This window comes from Bubalus kerabau, chromosome 17 (genome assembly GCF_029407905.1).
Source record: "Bubalus kerabau isolate K-KA32 ecotype Philippines breed swamp buffalo chromosome 17, PCC_UOA_SB_1v2, whole genome shotgun sequence".
NCBI lineage: Eukaryota > Metazoa > Chordata > Mammalia > Artiodactyla > Bovidae > Bubalus > Bubalus kerabau.
Genome location: NC_073640.1, coordinates 68,148,936 through 68,163,240, shown reverse-complemented (window position 1 = coordinate 68,163,240; position 14,305 = coordinate 68,148,936). Strand labels below are relative to the sequence as shown.

The window sequence follows — 14,305 nt, the reverse complement described above, 5'->3', positions numbered from 1 at the left end:
TGCTGGACATCTAGGTTGCTTCCGTGTCCTGGCTACTGCAAACAGTGCTGCGGTGAACACTGGGGGACCCGACCCTTTAATCATTTAGCTCTAGGGCACCTGGGCGTCAGGAGTTCTGGCGCATGGGCTTAGTGGCCCTGCAGCACGTGGGATCCTCCTGGATCAGGGATCAAACCTGTGTCCCCTATATAGCCAGGCAAATTCTTAGCCTCTGGACCACCAGGGAAGTACCAGAACAGTTACTTCTTGCCTTCATGGAGCTTACGTTATGGCGGAGAAACAAAGTTTTTTTTTATTTTAAAGATTTTGTGTGTGTTGGCGGGTGGTGGGGGGGGACCATTTTTAAAGTCTTTATTGAATTTGTTGCAGTACTGCTTCTGTTGTTGTTTTTATTTTTTCGCTGGAAGGCCTGTGGAATCTTAGCTCCAGCCAGGGATTGAACCCACACCCCTTGCACTGAGAGGCAGAATCTTAAACACTGGGTCACCAGGGAAGTCCCTGGGGAAACAGACTTCAGTGTCTTTATGGGATGGTGACTTCTCCCAAAGCAGAAGGAAACCAGTTCAGCAACTCCGGGCCTGAAGAGGATGTTGTGTGTGTGTGTGTGTGTGTGTGTGTGTTTTTAATTTAATTTTATTTTTAACTTTACAATATTGTATTGGTTTTGCCATATATCGAAATGAATCTGCCACAGGTATACATGTGTTCCCCATCCTGAACCCTCCTCCTTCCTCCCTCCCCATACCATCCCTCTGGGTCGTCCCAGTGCACCAGCCCCAAGCATCCAGTATCATGCATCGAACCTGGACTGGCGACTTGTTTCATATATGATATTACACATATTTCAATGCCATTCTCCCAAATCATCCCACCCTCTCCCTCTCCCACAGAGTCCAAAAGACTCTTCTATACATCAGTGTCTCTTTTGCTGTCTCGTACACAGGGTTATTGTTACCATCTTTCTAAATTCCATATATATGCGTTAGTATACTGTGTTGGTGTTTTTCTTTCTGGCTTACTTCACTCTGTATAATAGGCTCCAGTTTCATCCACCTCATTAGAACTGATTCAAATGTATTCTTTTTAATGCCTGAGTAATACTCCATTGTGTATATGTACCACAGATTTCTTATCCATTCATCTGCTGATGGACATCTAGGTTGCTTCCATGTCCTGGCTATTATAAACAGTGCTGCGATGAACATTGGGGTACACGTGTCTCTTTCAGTTCTGGTTTCCTCAGTGTGTATGCCCAGAAGTGGGATTGCTGGATCATAAGGCAGTTCTATTTCCAGTTTTTTAAGGAATCTCTACACTGTTCTCCATAGTGGCTGTACTAGTTTGCATTCCCACCAACAGTGTAAGAGAGTTCCCTTTTCTCCACACCCTCTCCAGCATTTATTGCTTGTAGACTTTTGGATTGCAGCAATTCTGACTGGCATGAAATGGTACCTTATAGTGGTTTTGATTTGCATTTCTCTGATAATGAGTGATGTTGAGCATCTTTTCATGTGTTTGTTAGCCATCTGTATGTCTTCTTTGGAGAAATGTCTGTTTAGTTCTTTGGCCCATTTTTTGATTGGGTCATTTATTTTCCTGGAATTGAGCTGTAGGAGTTGCTTGTCTATTTTTGAGATTAGTTGTTTGTCAGTTGCTTTATTTGCTATTATTTTCTCCCATTCTGAAGGCTGTCTTTTCACCTTGCTTATAGTTTCCTTTGTTATGCAGAAGCTTTTAAGTTTAATTAGGTCCCATTTGTTTATTTTTGCTTTTATTTCCAATATTCTGGGAGGTGGGTCATAGAGGATCCTGCTGTGACGTATGTCGGAGAGTGTTTTGCCTATGTTCTCCTCTAGGAGTTTTATAGTTTCTGGTGTTACGTTTAGATCTTTAATCCATTTTGAGTTTATTTTTGTGTATGGTGTTAGAAAGTGCTCTAGTTTCATTCTTTTACAAGTGGTTGACCAGAGTTCCCAGCACCACTTGTTAAAGAGATTGTCTTTAATCCACTGTATATTCTTGCCTCCTTTGTCAAAGATAAGGTGTCCATATGTGTGTGGATTTATCTCTGGGCTTTCTATTTTGTTCCATTGATCTATATGTCTGTCTTTGTGCCAGTACCATACTGTCACTGTCTTGATGACTGTGGCATAGTAGTAGAGCCTGAAGTCAGGCAGGTTGATTCCTCCAGTTCCATTCTTCTTTCTCAAGATCGCTTTGGCTATTCGAGGTTTTTTGTAATTCCATACAAATTGTGAAATTATTTGTTCTAGCTCTGTGAAGAATACCATTGGTAGCTTGATAGGGATTGCATTGAATCTATACATTGCTTTGGGTAGTATACTCATTTTCACTATATTGATTCTTCCAATCCATGAACATGGTATATTTCTCCAACTATTAGTGTCCTCTTTGATTTCTTTCACCAGTGTTTTATAGTTTTCTATATATGGGGGAGCCCCACCCCCGTCTTCCCTTGTTGTTCAGAGTTGTCCAACTCTCTGTGACCCCATGGACTGTAGCCCACCAGGCTCCTCTGTCTATGAGATTCTCCAGGCAGGAATTCTGGAGTGGGTTGACATTTCCTCCTCCAGGGGATCTTCCTGACCCAGGGATCAAACCTACACCTCCTGCATTGCCAGGCGGATTCTTTACCGCTCAGCCATCTGGGAAGCCCACAGACACACCAAAGTATATAAGCAGACAGATGGGGGGAAGCTGCTGTGTAGCTCAGGGAGCTCAGCCCGGTGCTCCGCGAGGACCTAGGGGCTGGGATGGGGCGGGAGGCGGGAGGAGGGTTCAGAGGGAGGGGCCTGTGTATGCCTGTGGCTGGTTCATGTTGATGTATGGCAGAGACAACACTGTAAAACAATTGTCCTCCAATTAGAAATAAAAATTGAGTATGGTTCAGCACCGCAATGCCCCTCAGCGTCTGGGTTCCTCTTGTATCACGTCCCTCGTCCTGGCAGTTGGGTGTGTGTGCATTGTTGGAAAGATGAGCCACGGGAGCGTCTCCTCTCCAGTGCTCCGTCCTTGCGTCTCTCCACAGCTGGAAGTCCATGGCCCCCGTGGAGGGTCTGAGGAAGCTTGGCCTTCTGCTTCGTGGTGACCGGCACCTGACCCACCTGGACCTGAGCTCCAACAGCCTGGACGCCGCTGTGTCCAGGGGCGTGTTCAGAATGCTGGGGCACTCGGCCTGTGGCCTCAAGTATCTGTGGTGAGTCGCTGCGTTCCAGGCCTGTCCCCAACATTACGTGTGGGTTTGAGGACTCACTGGGAGGACTGGAGTCAACGTTGCAGGAAAAGCATGTGAAGGCTAGCAAAGGAGGAGAATACATGGGGGTGGAGCACGCGTGCTAAGTTGCTTCAGCCGTGTCCGATTCTTTCTGACCCCGTGGACTGTAGCCTGCCAGGCTCCTCTGTCCCTGAGAATTCTCCAGGCAAGAATACTGGAGTGGGTTGCCATCTCCTCCTCCAGGGCATCTTCCCGACCCAAGGATCAAACCCTGGTCTCCTGCATTGGCAGGCGGGTTCTTTACTATCTGAGCCACCAGGGAAGCCCCGGGTCTCTCCAATAGGTTGGAGTCCTGTGGCCTGAGCACTGAGGTTTGCCATCAGCTCTTCACTGAACTCGGCAGGAACTCGAGTCTGAGCTTCCTCAGCCTGGCAGACAATGACCTCTCCCACGTTGAGCTGGCGAGACTGCGGGAGCCCCCGGGGATGGCCACCTGTGCCCTGAAGGAGCTGTCGTAAGTCGCCCCGCTTCCACAGAAAGCCCTTCCTTGCAGGATTGCGGGGCAGAGTGGAGGTATCATTGGGGCTGTGTCTGGGGCACCTCAGGGACCCCCGTGTTGTGTCTCCCTACCCCCGACACGGGTCTCGTCACCCTCATGCCTCCCGCCCCTCCCCTCGGGGCCGCTGTCTCGGCCGCCCCTCCCCTCGGGGGCCTGTCTCAGCCGCCTCTCCCCTGGGGGCCCCAACTCGGCCACCTCTCCCCTCTCCCCTCGGGGCCCCGTCTCAGCCACCTCTCCCCTCGGGGCCCCTTCTCAGCCAGCTTTGCTCTCACCTTGTCTTGGCCATCTTGACCATTGGCTGCTTTTGTCTCTTTTGTCTCACCTCCTCAGGCCTCTGCCAGCCTCCTCCAAACAGGCTAGTTTTCATCCAGGGGCGATTTTGTCCCACCAGGGATGTGAGGCAGTGTCTGGACACGTGCTTGGTTTTCACATGTGGGGAGGGGAGTTTGCTCTTGGAATCTAGTGCGTCAGGACCACCTGTGATCAGACCCTCTGGAGCCCTGGAGCGCATGTGCTCTATTGTGTCCAACCCTTGGTCGCTCGCTGCGGCCTCTGTCCGTGGGATTCTCCAGACGAGAAGACTAGAGTGGGTTGGCCATTTCCTCCTCCAGGGGATCTTTCCGACCCAGGGATTGAACGCGGGTCTCCTGCAATTGGCAGGTGGATTCTTTACCACTGAGCCACATGGGAAGCCCCAATCAAGAACGATCTGGCCCAAAGGTCAGCAGGACTGAGATGGAGAAATCTTTTTTTTTTAATGTTTTATTTTGTATTGGGGTCACTCCAGTACTCTTGCCTGGAAAATTCCATGGACGGGGAGCCTGGTAGGCTGCAGTCCATGGGGTTGCTAAGAGTCAGCCATGACTGAGCAACTTATTTTCACTTTTCGCTTTCATGCATTGGAGAAGGAAATGGCAACCCACTCCAGTGTTCTTGCCTGGAGAATCCCAGGGACGGGGGAGCCTGGTGGGCTGCCGCCTATGGGGTCGCACAGAGTCGGACATGACTGAAGTGACTTAGCAGCAGCAGTAGCATAGCTGATTAGCAAACAATGTTGTGTTAGTTTCAAGTGAACAGCAAAGAGACTCAGGCCAACATATATATGCATCCGTTCTCCCCCAAAGTCCCCTCCCATCCAGGCTGCCACATGGAGCAGAGTTCCCTGTGCTTACAGCAGGTCCTTGTTGGTGCTCCATGTTAAATACAGCTGTGTGCTCATGTCCATCCCAAACTCCCTAACCATCCCTTCCCCCATCCTCCCCCCCTGGAAACTATAAGTTCATTCTCTGAGTCTGTGCATTTCCTTTTAAATTAAAAAATTTTTTGATACATATTTTATCTTTTTTAATTTTTAAATTATGAAAATATAAACAGGTTTGGAAAACACAGAACAAAGTTACATACAGTTCCATTATATATTACAGTTGTTTAAGGAGATAAATGATTTTTAGTTGGAGTTTCAGTTTCAAACTCTCAGGAATTAGAGTGAATGTACAGAGAAGCAGAAGAATGTAGCAGACTTGAAAAGCATTATGAACCAATTCGACATAATTAGGATTTATACAGTTTTGTGAGCCTCCTTCTATTCCATGAGATCATTTGTGAGATTTAGATTTCACATATGAGGAATGTCATGCGGTAGAGAAGTGTTACCTGTGCCACCTCACTCTCCTTGGTGCTTCTCTCCTTTACCTGACTTGATCTTTGCACAGACTTGGGCCCCAGGACAGAGAGTTGGGGAGCAGAAAGGGAGCCGGGCGTGGTGCGGCTCACCCGGTGTCTTCCCCTCTGCAGGCTGGAGAAGGGGAACCTGTCGGCGGCCGCCTGTGAGGACTTGGCCTCACTTCTCACCAGCACCCCCCGCCTGACTCGACTGTGCCTGGGACTGAACCCGCTCGGAGATGAGGGCGTGCAGCTGCTGTGTGGCTCCCTGACTCGGCCTGAGTGTGTCCTGCAGAGACTGGAGTGAGTCCCTCCTGGCTCGGTGTCCAGGGTGGACCCTCTGTGGGGCGGCCCCTGGGACAGAAGAGCCTGGTGGGCTACAGTCCATGGGGTCACAAAGAGTCGGACACAACTGGAGTGACTTAACACATTTGTATAAAGCTCAAAAAAGCAAAACAAAAGATGCTTTTATTTTTTTTTAACCCAGCCACGAGTGACGGGCACATCCTCGGTGTGCTCGATGCGTCAGGCTGGGGTGAGAGAGGGTAACGGGCAGGTACCCGGTGTGTCCGGGACAGGGCTCAGGGAGGCCCCGGAGGGGCGGTCGGGCGGGCGTCGCCCCGAGCTGCTGTCCCGAGTGCCCGTCTCTGTGCTTCTGGGAGCGCAGGCTCTGGTGCTGCCGGCTCAGCACACCCAGCTGCAGGCACCTGTCTGACACCCTCCTCCGGAGCCGGAGCCTGACGCATCTGAACCTGAGGAGGAACAGCCTGGGAGACGGTGGAGTGAAGCTTCTGAGCTCAGCCCTGGGCCGTGCGGACTGCGCCCTGCAGAGCCTGAAGTGAGTTCCACCACTTCCTGCGGTCAGAGGCCGAGAGGAGGGTCGTGTCACTCGGCGTGAGGTCAGCTGGGATCTGAGTCCTGGGCCTGGTGGCCAGTCCCCAGCGGGCTCTTGGTTTTGTTGGAGGTGGGAATGTGTGGGTGGGTGTTGGTGGTGGTGGTTGTTCAGTCGCTCAGTCGTCTCCAACTCTTTGCGACCCCATGAACCGCAGCACGCCAGGCCTCCCTGTCCATCACCAACTCCCGGAGTCCACCCAAATCCATGTCCATTGAGTCGGTGATGCCATCCAACCATCTCATCCTCTGTCGTCCCCTTCTCCTCCTGCCTTCAATCTTTCCCAGCATCAGGGGCTTTTCAAATGAGTCAGTTTTTCACATCAGGTGGCCAAACTATTGGAGCTTCAGCTTCAGCATTAGTCCTTTCAGTGAACACCCAGGACTGATCTCCTTTAGGATGGAATATTCTTTGATAGTAAAAAAAAAAAAAAAAAAAAAAAAGAAGAATGAGTCTGGGGGTCAGTGTTGCAGAGAGAAGTCCTGCACACAGATGAGCCTGTCGGTGGCCTGAGAGTCGGCAGGGAGAGGGCCGCGTGGCTGTTCCTTTTGCTTTCTTCCGTTCATGGGTACATGGGGCGCCCAGGTGTTCAGACCTCCTAACCAGCACCCTCGTCTTTCCAGGACTCGGGAGAAGCCTGGTTTTGGAGTCGCTTTCTTTCTTAGAAGGCAGGCTGGAACATGCAGAGAGGAAGGGTTCAGGGGTTGCTTTTCCCTTGTTTGTATTTTCTTTTTTTTATCTTGCAGCTTGTCACACTGTTCTCTCACGGTGGCGGGCTGTCGCGAGCTTGCTCACGCCCTCAAGTGCAACGGTCACCTGAAGATTCTGGACGTCGGGAACAATGACGTTCAGGACGAGGGGCTGAAGGAGCTGTGCAGGGTCCTGAAAAGCCCGAGTTGTGTGTTGCAGACACTTGGGTGAGTCAGTGCTTTTTCTTTCTTTTTTTTTGGTTACCTTTTCTTCTGGTAATACATTGAATTTACAGAAAAGGTGCAAAAGGGGTACAAAGAATTGCCATTAACCTTTGAGCAAGATTCAGTGGTAGTTTACATTCTGCCTGAAAGACTTATTCTGTAATCTCTCTGTCTCCTCTCCCATCTCTCTGTATCTATAACATCTATCATCCAGGTACCTGTGTATCTACCATCTGTGTAAATGTCTGTTATCTATGGATATGTGTGTCAGTCTCTTGTCACTTTTGCTTTAGTATTGCTAGTAGCTAGCTAGTATTTTCAGATTTTTGCATTTGAAATTTAAGAAATAGGATGGAAAAAGTGTAATGAGGAGTGGTTGTGTTATTTTTGTCCTTTTAAGGGCCTTATAAATGAACACATCCACTTTATACTAAAATTACTTCTTCTGTATTCGGGCAGGCTAAACTTCAGTTTCCTCATCTGTCAGGTGGGGTTTAAGAGATCCCCTGCCTTTCACAGGATTGGTGTACGGATTGAATGTTACCCGTCAACACTTGGACAATGTCTGGTGTGTGTTAGCAAGTCTGTTTAAGTAGCACGTGTGCTCTGTGCGTGTCTTCAGGGTCCAGCTCTTTGCGACCCTGTGGACTGTAGACCGCCAGGCTCCTCTGTCCATGGGATTCTCCAGGCAAGAGTACTGGAGGTGGTTGCCATTCCCTTCTCCAGGGGATCTTCCCCACCCAGGGATTGAACCCACGTCTCCTGTGCCTCCCTCATTGCAGGTGGATTCTTTACCACTGAGCCGCCTGGGAAGCCCTTCAGTATGTTTCCCCCTAAATCCTGAGTCCCTTTTGTCTGTAACTCCTCCGTCTTGGAGGACCATCTTTCACGCTTCTGTCCCACCACCCCTAGGTTGGAGAAATGCAGTTTGACGGCCGCTTGCTGCCAGCTGCTGTCCTCTGTTCTCAGAAGCAGTAAAAGCCTGGAGAACCTGAACCTTTTAGGAAACGACCTGGGGCCAGACGGAGTCGGCAGGCTGTGGATGCCCTTGAGAAAGTCGACGTGCAAGCTGCGGAAACTCGGGTAATCCCCCGACTCCTCCATGGGGAAGCGGCTGTCGGGATGGGGATGAATGGGACGAGGTCCTAAAGCAAGCCCATGGTTCGGTTTCCCAGGGCGTTCAGTTTCCTAGGGCGGTTCGGGCCAGCAGAACTTCTGGCATCCCACGTGTGGTCTGCATCCACGTTGTCCAGTAGAGGAGCCGCTAGCGGTGTGCGTGTACGGCACGCTTGAAACGTGGTTCCTGCGGTGGACAAGCTGACTTTTTAGTCTTTAGGCTGAATTAACCAGCTACATGTGCCTGTAGTCCCCAGACGATGGCGCGGTCCTACGCACGTGGTGTTTTGGGGAGAGTCCCCTACTTTTCTCATTCTGGCGCCTGGTGTGTCTCGCTCAGACGTTCACTCAGCGACTTCCTTCCCAGTGCTGACCTTGGGCCGAGCACGGGGGTGTGGTGGTTGGTGTGACACACGATCCTGGGCCTTCTCATCCTGGTGTGTGTTTGTCTTTGGGAGATAACAAATCCAAGACCCGTGACAGCAGGGTTAGCTGCGTGAATGCTGGGAGGGAAGCTCCGGGTTGTGGTGGAGAGCAGGGTGGTGAGGGAAGGCGTGTCTGGGGGGTCCCGGTGAGGCTGGAAGGATGAACCGTGTGTCAGGCGGGGAAGACGGACAGTGACTGCAGGTGAGGGCGGCGTGTGCCCCGAGGAAGTCAGAGGAACGTGTGCGGAGCCCCGAGGTTGGACCGAGCTCTGTGTGATCTTTGGGGGCATCACAAGAAGCGCATTTGATTTTTTAAACTTTTTGTTTTGTATTGGAGTACAGCCAACGAACAATGTTGTGGTAGTTTCAGGTGAACAGCGGAGGGACTCAGCCATCCACATATATATACCCGTTCTCCCCCAAACTCCCCTCCCATCCAGCCTGCCACACGATGCTGAGCAGAGTTCCCTGTGTCTGCAGTAGGGCCTTGTTACCCATTTTAAATACAGCCGTGTGTGCATGTCCATCTCAAACTCTATTTCTTTTGCCACTGGCAACTGTGAGTTCGTTTGAAAGAAGAGCATTTAATTAGAACACTTCCCACCTTGTTTAATATCCTGGAGATGAGGTCAGAAAGATAAGCTGTGGTTTTACTTATTTATTTTTTTGAGAAAGACGTTAAACTAAGCACGCTTTAGCAGGAATCCTCTTCAGTACCAGGGAACCTTGCCCACTTTGAGAAGTTGGTCGCAAGCTGTACACTGAGGATTTTGTGTTATCAACTTCAGAACTAAGACACACATTAAAGTTTTTATTGGGGTCTAGTTGCTTTACAGTGTTGCTAGTTTCTGCCATGCAGCAAAGGGTGTCAGCCATCCGCTACCTACATCCCCTCGGTTTTGCGTTTCCTTCCCATTTAGGTCCCAGAGTATTGAGTAGGGTTCCCTGTGCTGTACAGAGGGTTCTCCTTAGTCATGATTCTATACATAGTATCAATAGTGGACAAGCGTCAGTTCCAATCTCCCAGTTCTTCCCACCCCCCTCCCCTTTACGTCTATGTTTGTTCTCAGTGTCTGTGTCTCTACTTCTGCTTTGTAAATAAGGTTGTATACAGCAGCATTTTTCGGATTCCATGTATTTGCATTAATATACGGCATTTGTTTTCCGCTGACTGACTTCACTCTGTTTGACAGTCTCTAGGTCCATCAGCGTCTCTGCAGATGCTACGTCATACATTTTAAAAATGGAAGTATGGCTGATTTATAACTGCCGCTTTCCGGTGTAAAGCCAAGTGATTCAGTTATGCGTTCCGTGTCTATTATATCTGTTCTTTTCTACTCGCATTCCTTTCCCTTGTGGGTTATTACAGAGTGTTGAGTATGGTTTTCTGTGCTGTGTAGGCCCTTTGCGGTTGTGCTTTTCATTGGAATACCCCGTCTTACGTTTGTTTCATCATCTTTCCTGGGGATTTCCCGTCTCTTTCCTTTGTGCTCTGCTTTTCTGTGGAAAGGAGCTCTAGTGCCCTGGAATCTCTGCATGAAGCTGGAGGTAGAGAGAGATCCAGGGGACGGTAAAAGTTAGCTTCTCTGGGACACCCATCTTAGCATCTCATCCTGTCTCCATCTCTTCTCCTTCTGTCTCTGTTTTTGCAGGCTCGAAAAAGACCTGTGCTCTGTAGTGAGTGCTGAGTTGGAGAAACTACACGAGAAGGGGTGCTTTTTGAGAGTCAAGTCTCAGTGGGACTTTAATGACCCTGAAGAGAGATGGTGGTGGTGACCCACGGAGGCGACACCACAGGTTACCGCGGCCCGTCCTGGGAGAACAGCCTCCCTGACGCGTGTGTTGCTCAGGAATTTCCGTTCATGGGGACGAATGAGCCGTCGCCTCCAGGATGCCCCTTCAGTCTGTGACAGGCAGCACGTTAAATGCCCAGTCTCCAGAATCCTGACCCAAGTCTGTACTGGGCCCAAGATCCTACATGGGCTCGCCTGTAAGTGTTTTTTTCCCTCATTGGTGTAATAATTTAAATTCTTGGGGCCATTAAGAGGATTAAATAAAGCAAAGGATGTAAAAAAATGTCTTGAGGAAATCGAAAACTTCATTTCTCGTGGATTGAGAGGTGGGATAGACGTGGTTATAATTCCATAATTATAATACTGTGATGAAATTAGCCTGATGGACACCTTGACTGATTCTTTTTTGTTTTACAAATTGTATTTATTTATTTATTCTTTAACACTTTATTTTGTATTGGAGTAGAGCTGATTAACAATGTTATGACAGTGTCAGGTGGACAGCAAGGGGACTCAGCCATACATACACATGTATCCATTCTCCCCGAAACTCCCCTCCCGTCCAGGCTGCCACATAACCCCGAGCAGAGTTCCCTGTGTCTACAGTAGGTCCTTATTGGTTCTCCATTTTAAATACAACCCTGTTTGCATGTCCATCCCACACTCCGGGGGGAGGTGGGGTTAGACTGGTTCTTAATATGTAAATAGGCCCAGTTTCAGCCTTTGCTTCTTGTTGTGAAAGATCACAGGCTGTGTTTACATCTAAGGCGTAATCCACCAACCTGGAAATACGGAAGGTGGATCGCACACAGGATGTGACGTGACATCGATGGTGTCATGCATGAAACGTATATGAGGAGTAGGAACTTACGGAATGGCCATTTTCTCTCCCTTTTCCAAACACCCAAGGTTCTTTCTTATCCTCCTTTCCAACAAGCAGAGGCTACGAGTGGTTGCAGGGCACAGATGGAGACTTTATTTTCAACTTGATGATTTGTAACACCTTCGTGTTTTTGATGTTGTTCAGTGGCTAAGTCATGTCCAGCTCTTTGCAACCCCATGGACTGCAGCACGCCAGGCTTCCCTTTACTGTCGTTTACTACATCATCCTTCACTATCTCCCGGAGTTTGCTCAAATTCATGTCCATTGAGTCGGCGATGCCGTCCAGCCATCTCATCCTCTGTCATCCCCTTCTCGTCCTGCCTTCAATCTTTCCCAGCACCAGGCTCTTTTCCAGTGAGTCAATTCTTTGCATCAGGTGGCCAAAGTATTGGAGTTTCAGCTTCAGCATCAGTCCTTCCAATGAATATCCAGGACTGATTTCCTTTAGGATGGACTGTTTGGATCTCCTTGCAGTCCAAGGGTCTCAAGAGTCTTCTTCAACACCACAGTTCAAAAGCATCAGTTCTTCAGCATTCAGCTTTCTCTATAGTCCAACTCTCACATCCATACACAACTATTGGAGAAACCATAGCCTTGACTAGAAGGACCTTTGTTGGCAAAGTAATGCTTCTGTTTTTTAATATGCTGTCTAGGTTGGTCATAGCTTTTCTTCCAAGGAGCAAGCGTCTTTTAATTTCATGGCTGCAGTCACCATCTGCAGTTATTTTGGAGCCCCCCCCTCAAATAAAGTCTGTCAGTGTTTCCATTGTTTCCCCAGCTATTTGCCAAGATTCAGGAGCAGAACCTGGGGGTTCTAGGATCCCTCAGGAGCAGCAGGAAGGGGGAAATGGTGGGAAAACACGAAGCCAAGACATCTGAGACCTGCATCAACCACAGGCGAAAATCATCATGGGCCCTGATATAAAAAGTGAATACAGAATTCAGCAGGTAGAAGATGACAAAGGTGACAACCAGCATCAGGATGGTGTGGGCGGCTCTGGTCTCCGGGGGGCATCTGTGGTGTCCAGTGGGGGTGTGAATATACTGCACCCTCTGGTGGTGTCTGAGCAGGAGAAGCACCATGGAGCCACTGGACCAGACCATGAGGGTAAGAAACACGGCATCCGAGGTGGACCACAAGTAGACACAGCCTGCTTTAGAAGCCGAGGGTGAGCAGAACCACTTGTCTTGGGCATCAGTATAGTTGTGCTCATCCTGTGGACCAGAGATGCTCACAGGAATCCAGATATTCATGAAGAGACTGAGCATCCAGCAGACCCAGCAGGAAGGACCAGTGACCCTGGGGGCCCTTCCTCTGAGCATCACCCACTCCACCCTCCTGGGGGTGAGAGTGAAGGACTGATAAGTGCTCAGGATGCAGGTGGAGCACAGGGTGGTGCTGCGAGCCACCCTCTGTACGTAATACACAAGCTTACACCCAAGACTGGACAGGGGCTTCCTTGACACAAAAGCTGCCATTGTGTGGGGAACCCCAGCGGAGAGAAGAACCAAGAAGTTGGCCACGGCCATGTGGGTGACAATCATCTGTGGGGGTCTCTGTCTGTGGCCAAGCAAGACTGGGGAGACATTACAGAAGAAGAGGATGACGTTAGCCAGAGCCCCGTTCCCAACCTGTAACAGAAATAGGGCTTTCAGAAACATTGCCCCTGATTCTTTCTGTGGGGGGAGCATCTTTCTGAATGGGGATTTCTCTGGTGGCTCAGGCAGTAAAGAATCTGCCTGCAATGCGGGACACACAGGTTTGATCCCTGGGTCGGGAAGCTCCCCTGGAGAGGGGAATGACAACCTACTCCAGTATTCTTGCCTGGAGAATCCCACAGACAGAGGGGCCTGGTGGGCTATGGTCCACAGGGTCACAAAGATTCGGACATGACCGAGCAACTGGCGCTTCTGCTTTCTCACATCCTTCTGAGCACACGTGGAGAGGGCTTCAGAGCGGCCTGGCAGGAAGATCAGGACTTGCTAATGCAGACATGGGGACTCTTATATGACCTTGACACCATCATCCGTCACACAGGAGGGACTGAACCTGCAGAAGTACACCATTGACACCTATTTCACATTTTATCATTATTACTTTGTATTTCTTTCTATTTACTTTTATATTCTGACTCCCTACACAGATGTAAAACCCATGAGCTTAGAAGCCATGCCTGTGTTGGTAAAAAATATATGATAGACACATAATAATAAATTTAATAAACATGTAGTTGGTAAACAAGTGAAAGGAGACAAAAATAAAAATACACGGTTGTTCTTCAGTCGCTCAGTCGTGTCTGACTCTTTTTTGACCCCATGGACTGCGCACACCAGGCTTCCCTGTCCTTCACCATCTCCTGGAGTTTGCTCAAACTCACATCCATGGAGTCAGTGCCTGCACCATATTTATAATTCATTTTCATCCTCCCTACCATTATCATGCATGAAGAAAATTAAACAGAAAGGCAGAATAATATACATATTACAGGGTTACAGAGGTTATTAAAATTTTCAGGGAACATAGTTCCAACTGTGGAGAAATTTAAATTATACATTCATGTGATAGTATACAAAACACCCGCCATGAAATTGGTAGCACTCTGACTGTACAGGCTGCTGAACGTCCCTCAGGTCATCTATTTGGTATGGAAAATAACCTTAGTTTGCAAAGAATTTTAATCATTAATAATTTTGCACATCTTGACTTGCTGAGAAGTCTGTCTGTGGAGAGATTTTTCTAGAGCAGTCTCCAGCTTGCCTCAGGCCATATGTAAAAATAAACATTTCAGTCAAAACATCCAGGCATACACCTTCAAGAAGTACAGT

The 14,305-nt window shown here is 49.0% G+C and overlaps 2 protein-coding genes across 10 annotated transcripts in view; one reads left to right on the top strand and one right to left on the bottom strand.

The window, feature by feature from the left end:
* NLRP13 (NLR family pyrin domain containing 13) overlaps positions 1–10,879 on the top strand; it is a 32,261-nt gene extending 21,382 nt beyond the window's left edge. For 6 of the 9 annotated variants that reach the window (XM_055551629.1, XM_055551627.1, XM_055551624.1 and 3 more), the window contains 7 exons: positions 3,050–3,217; positions 3,579–3,749; positions 5,589–5,759; positions 6,124–6,294; positions 7,095–7,265; positions 8,175–8,345; positions 10,456–10,879. In XM_055551629.1, the coding sequence (XP_055407604.1) occupies positions 3,050–3,217; positions 3,579–3,749; positions 5,589–5,759; positions 6,124–6,294; positions 7,095–7,265; positions 8,175–8,345; positions 10,456–10,579 (1,147 nt within the window). In that variant the 3' untranslated portion in view covers positions 10,580–10,879. The remainder of the gene's footprint in view (positions 1–3,049; positions 3,218–3,578; positions 3,750–5,588; positions 5,760–6,123; positions 6,295–7,094; positions 7,266–8,174; positions 8,346–10,455) is intronic. The other 3 variants (XM_055551628.1, XM_055551630.1, XM_055551631.1) reach the window with 3 other exon arrangements.
* A 1,392-nt stretch (positions 10,880–12,271) lies between these two features.
* On the bottom strand, positions 12,272–13,658 carry LOC129630982 (vomeronasal type-1 receptor 4-like). The gene has a single exon (XM_055551651.1). It carries the CDS (start codon positions 13,169–13,171, stop codon positions 12,272–12,274), a length of 900 nt encoding a protein of 299 aa, XP_055407626.1. The 5' UTR covers positions 13,172–13,658.
* Between the last annotated feature and the right edge of the window lie 647 nt (positions 13,659–14,305).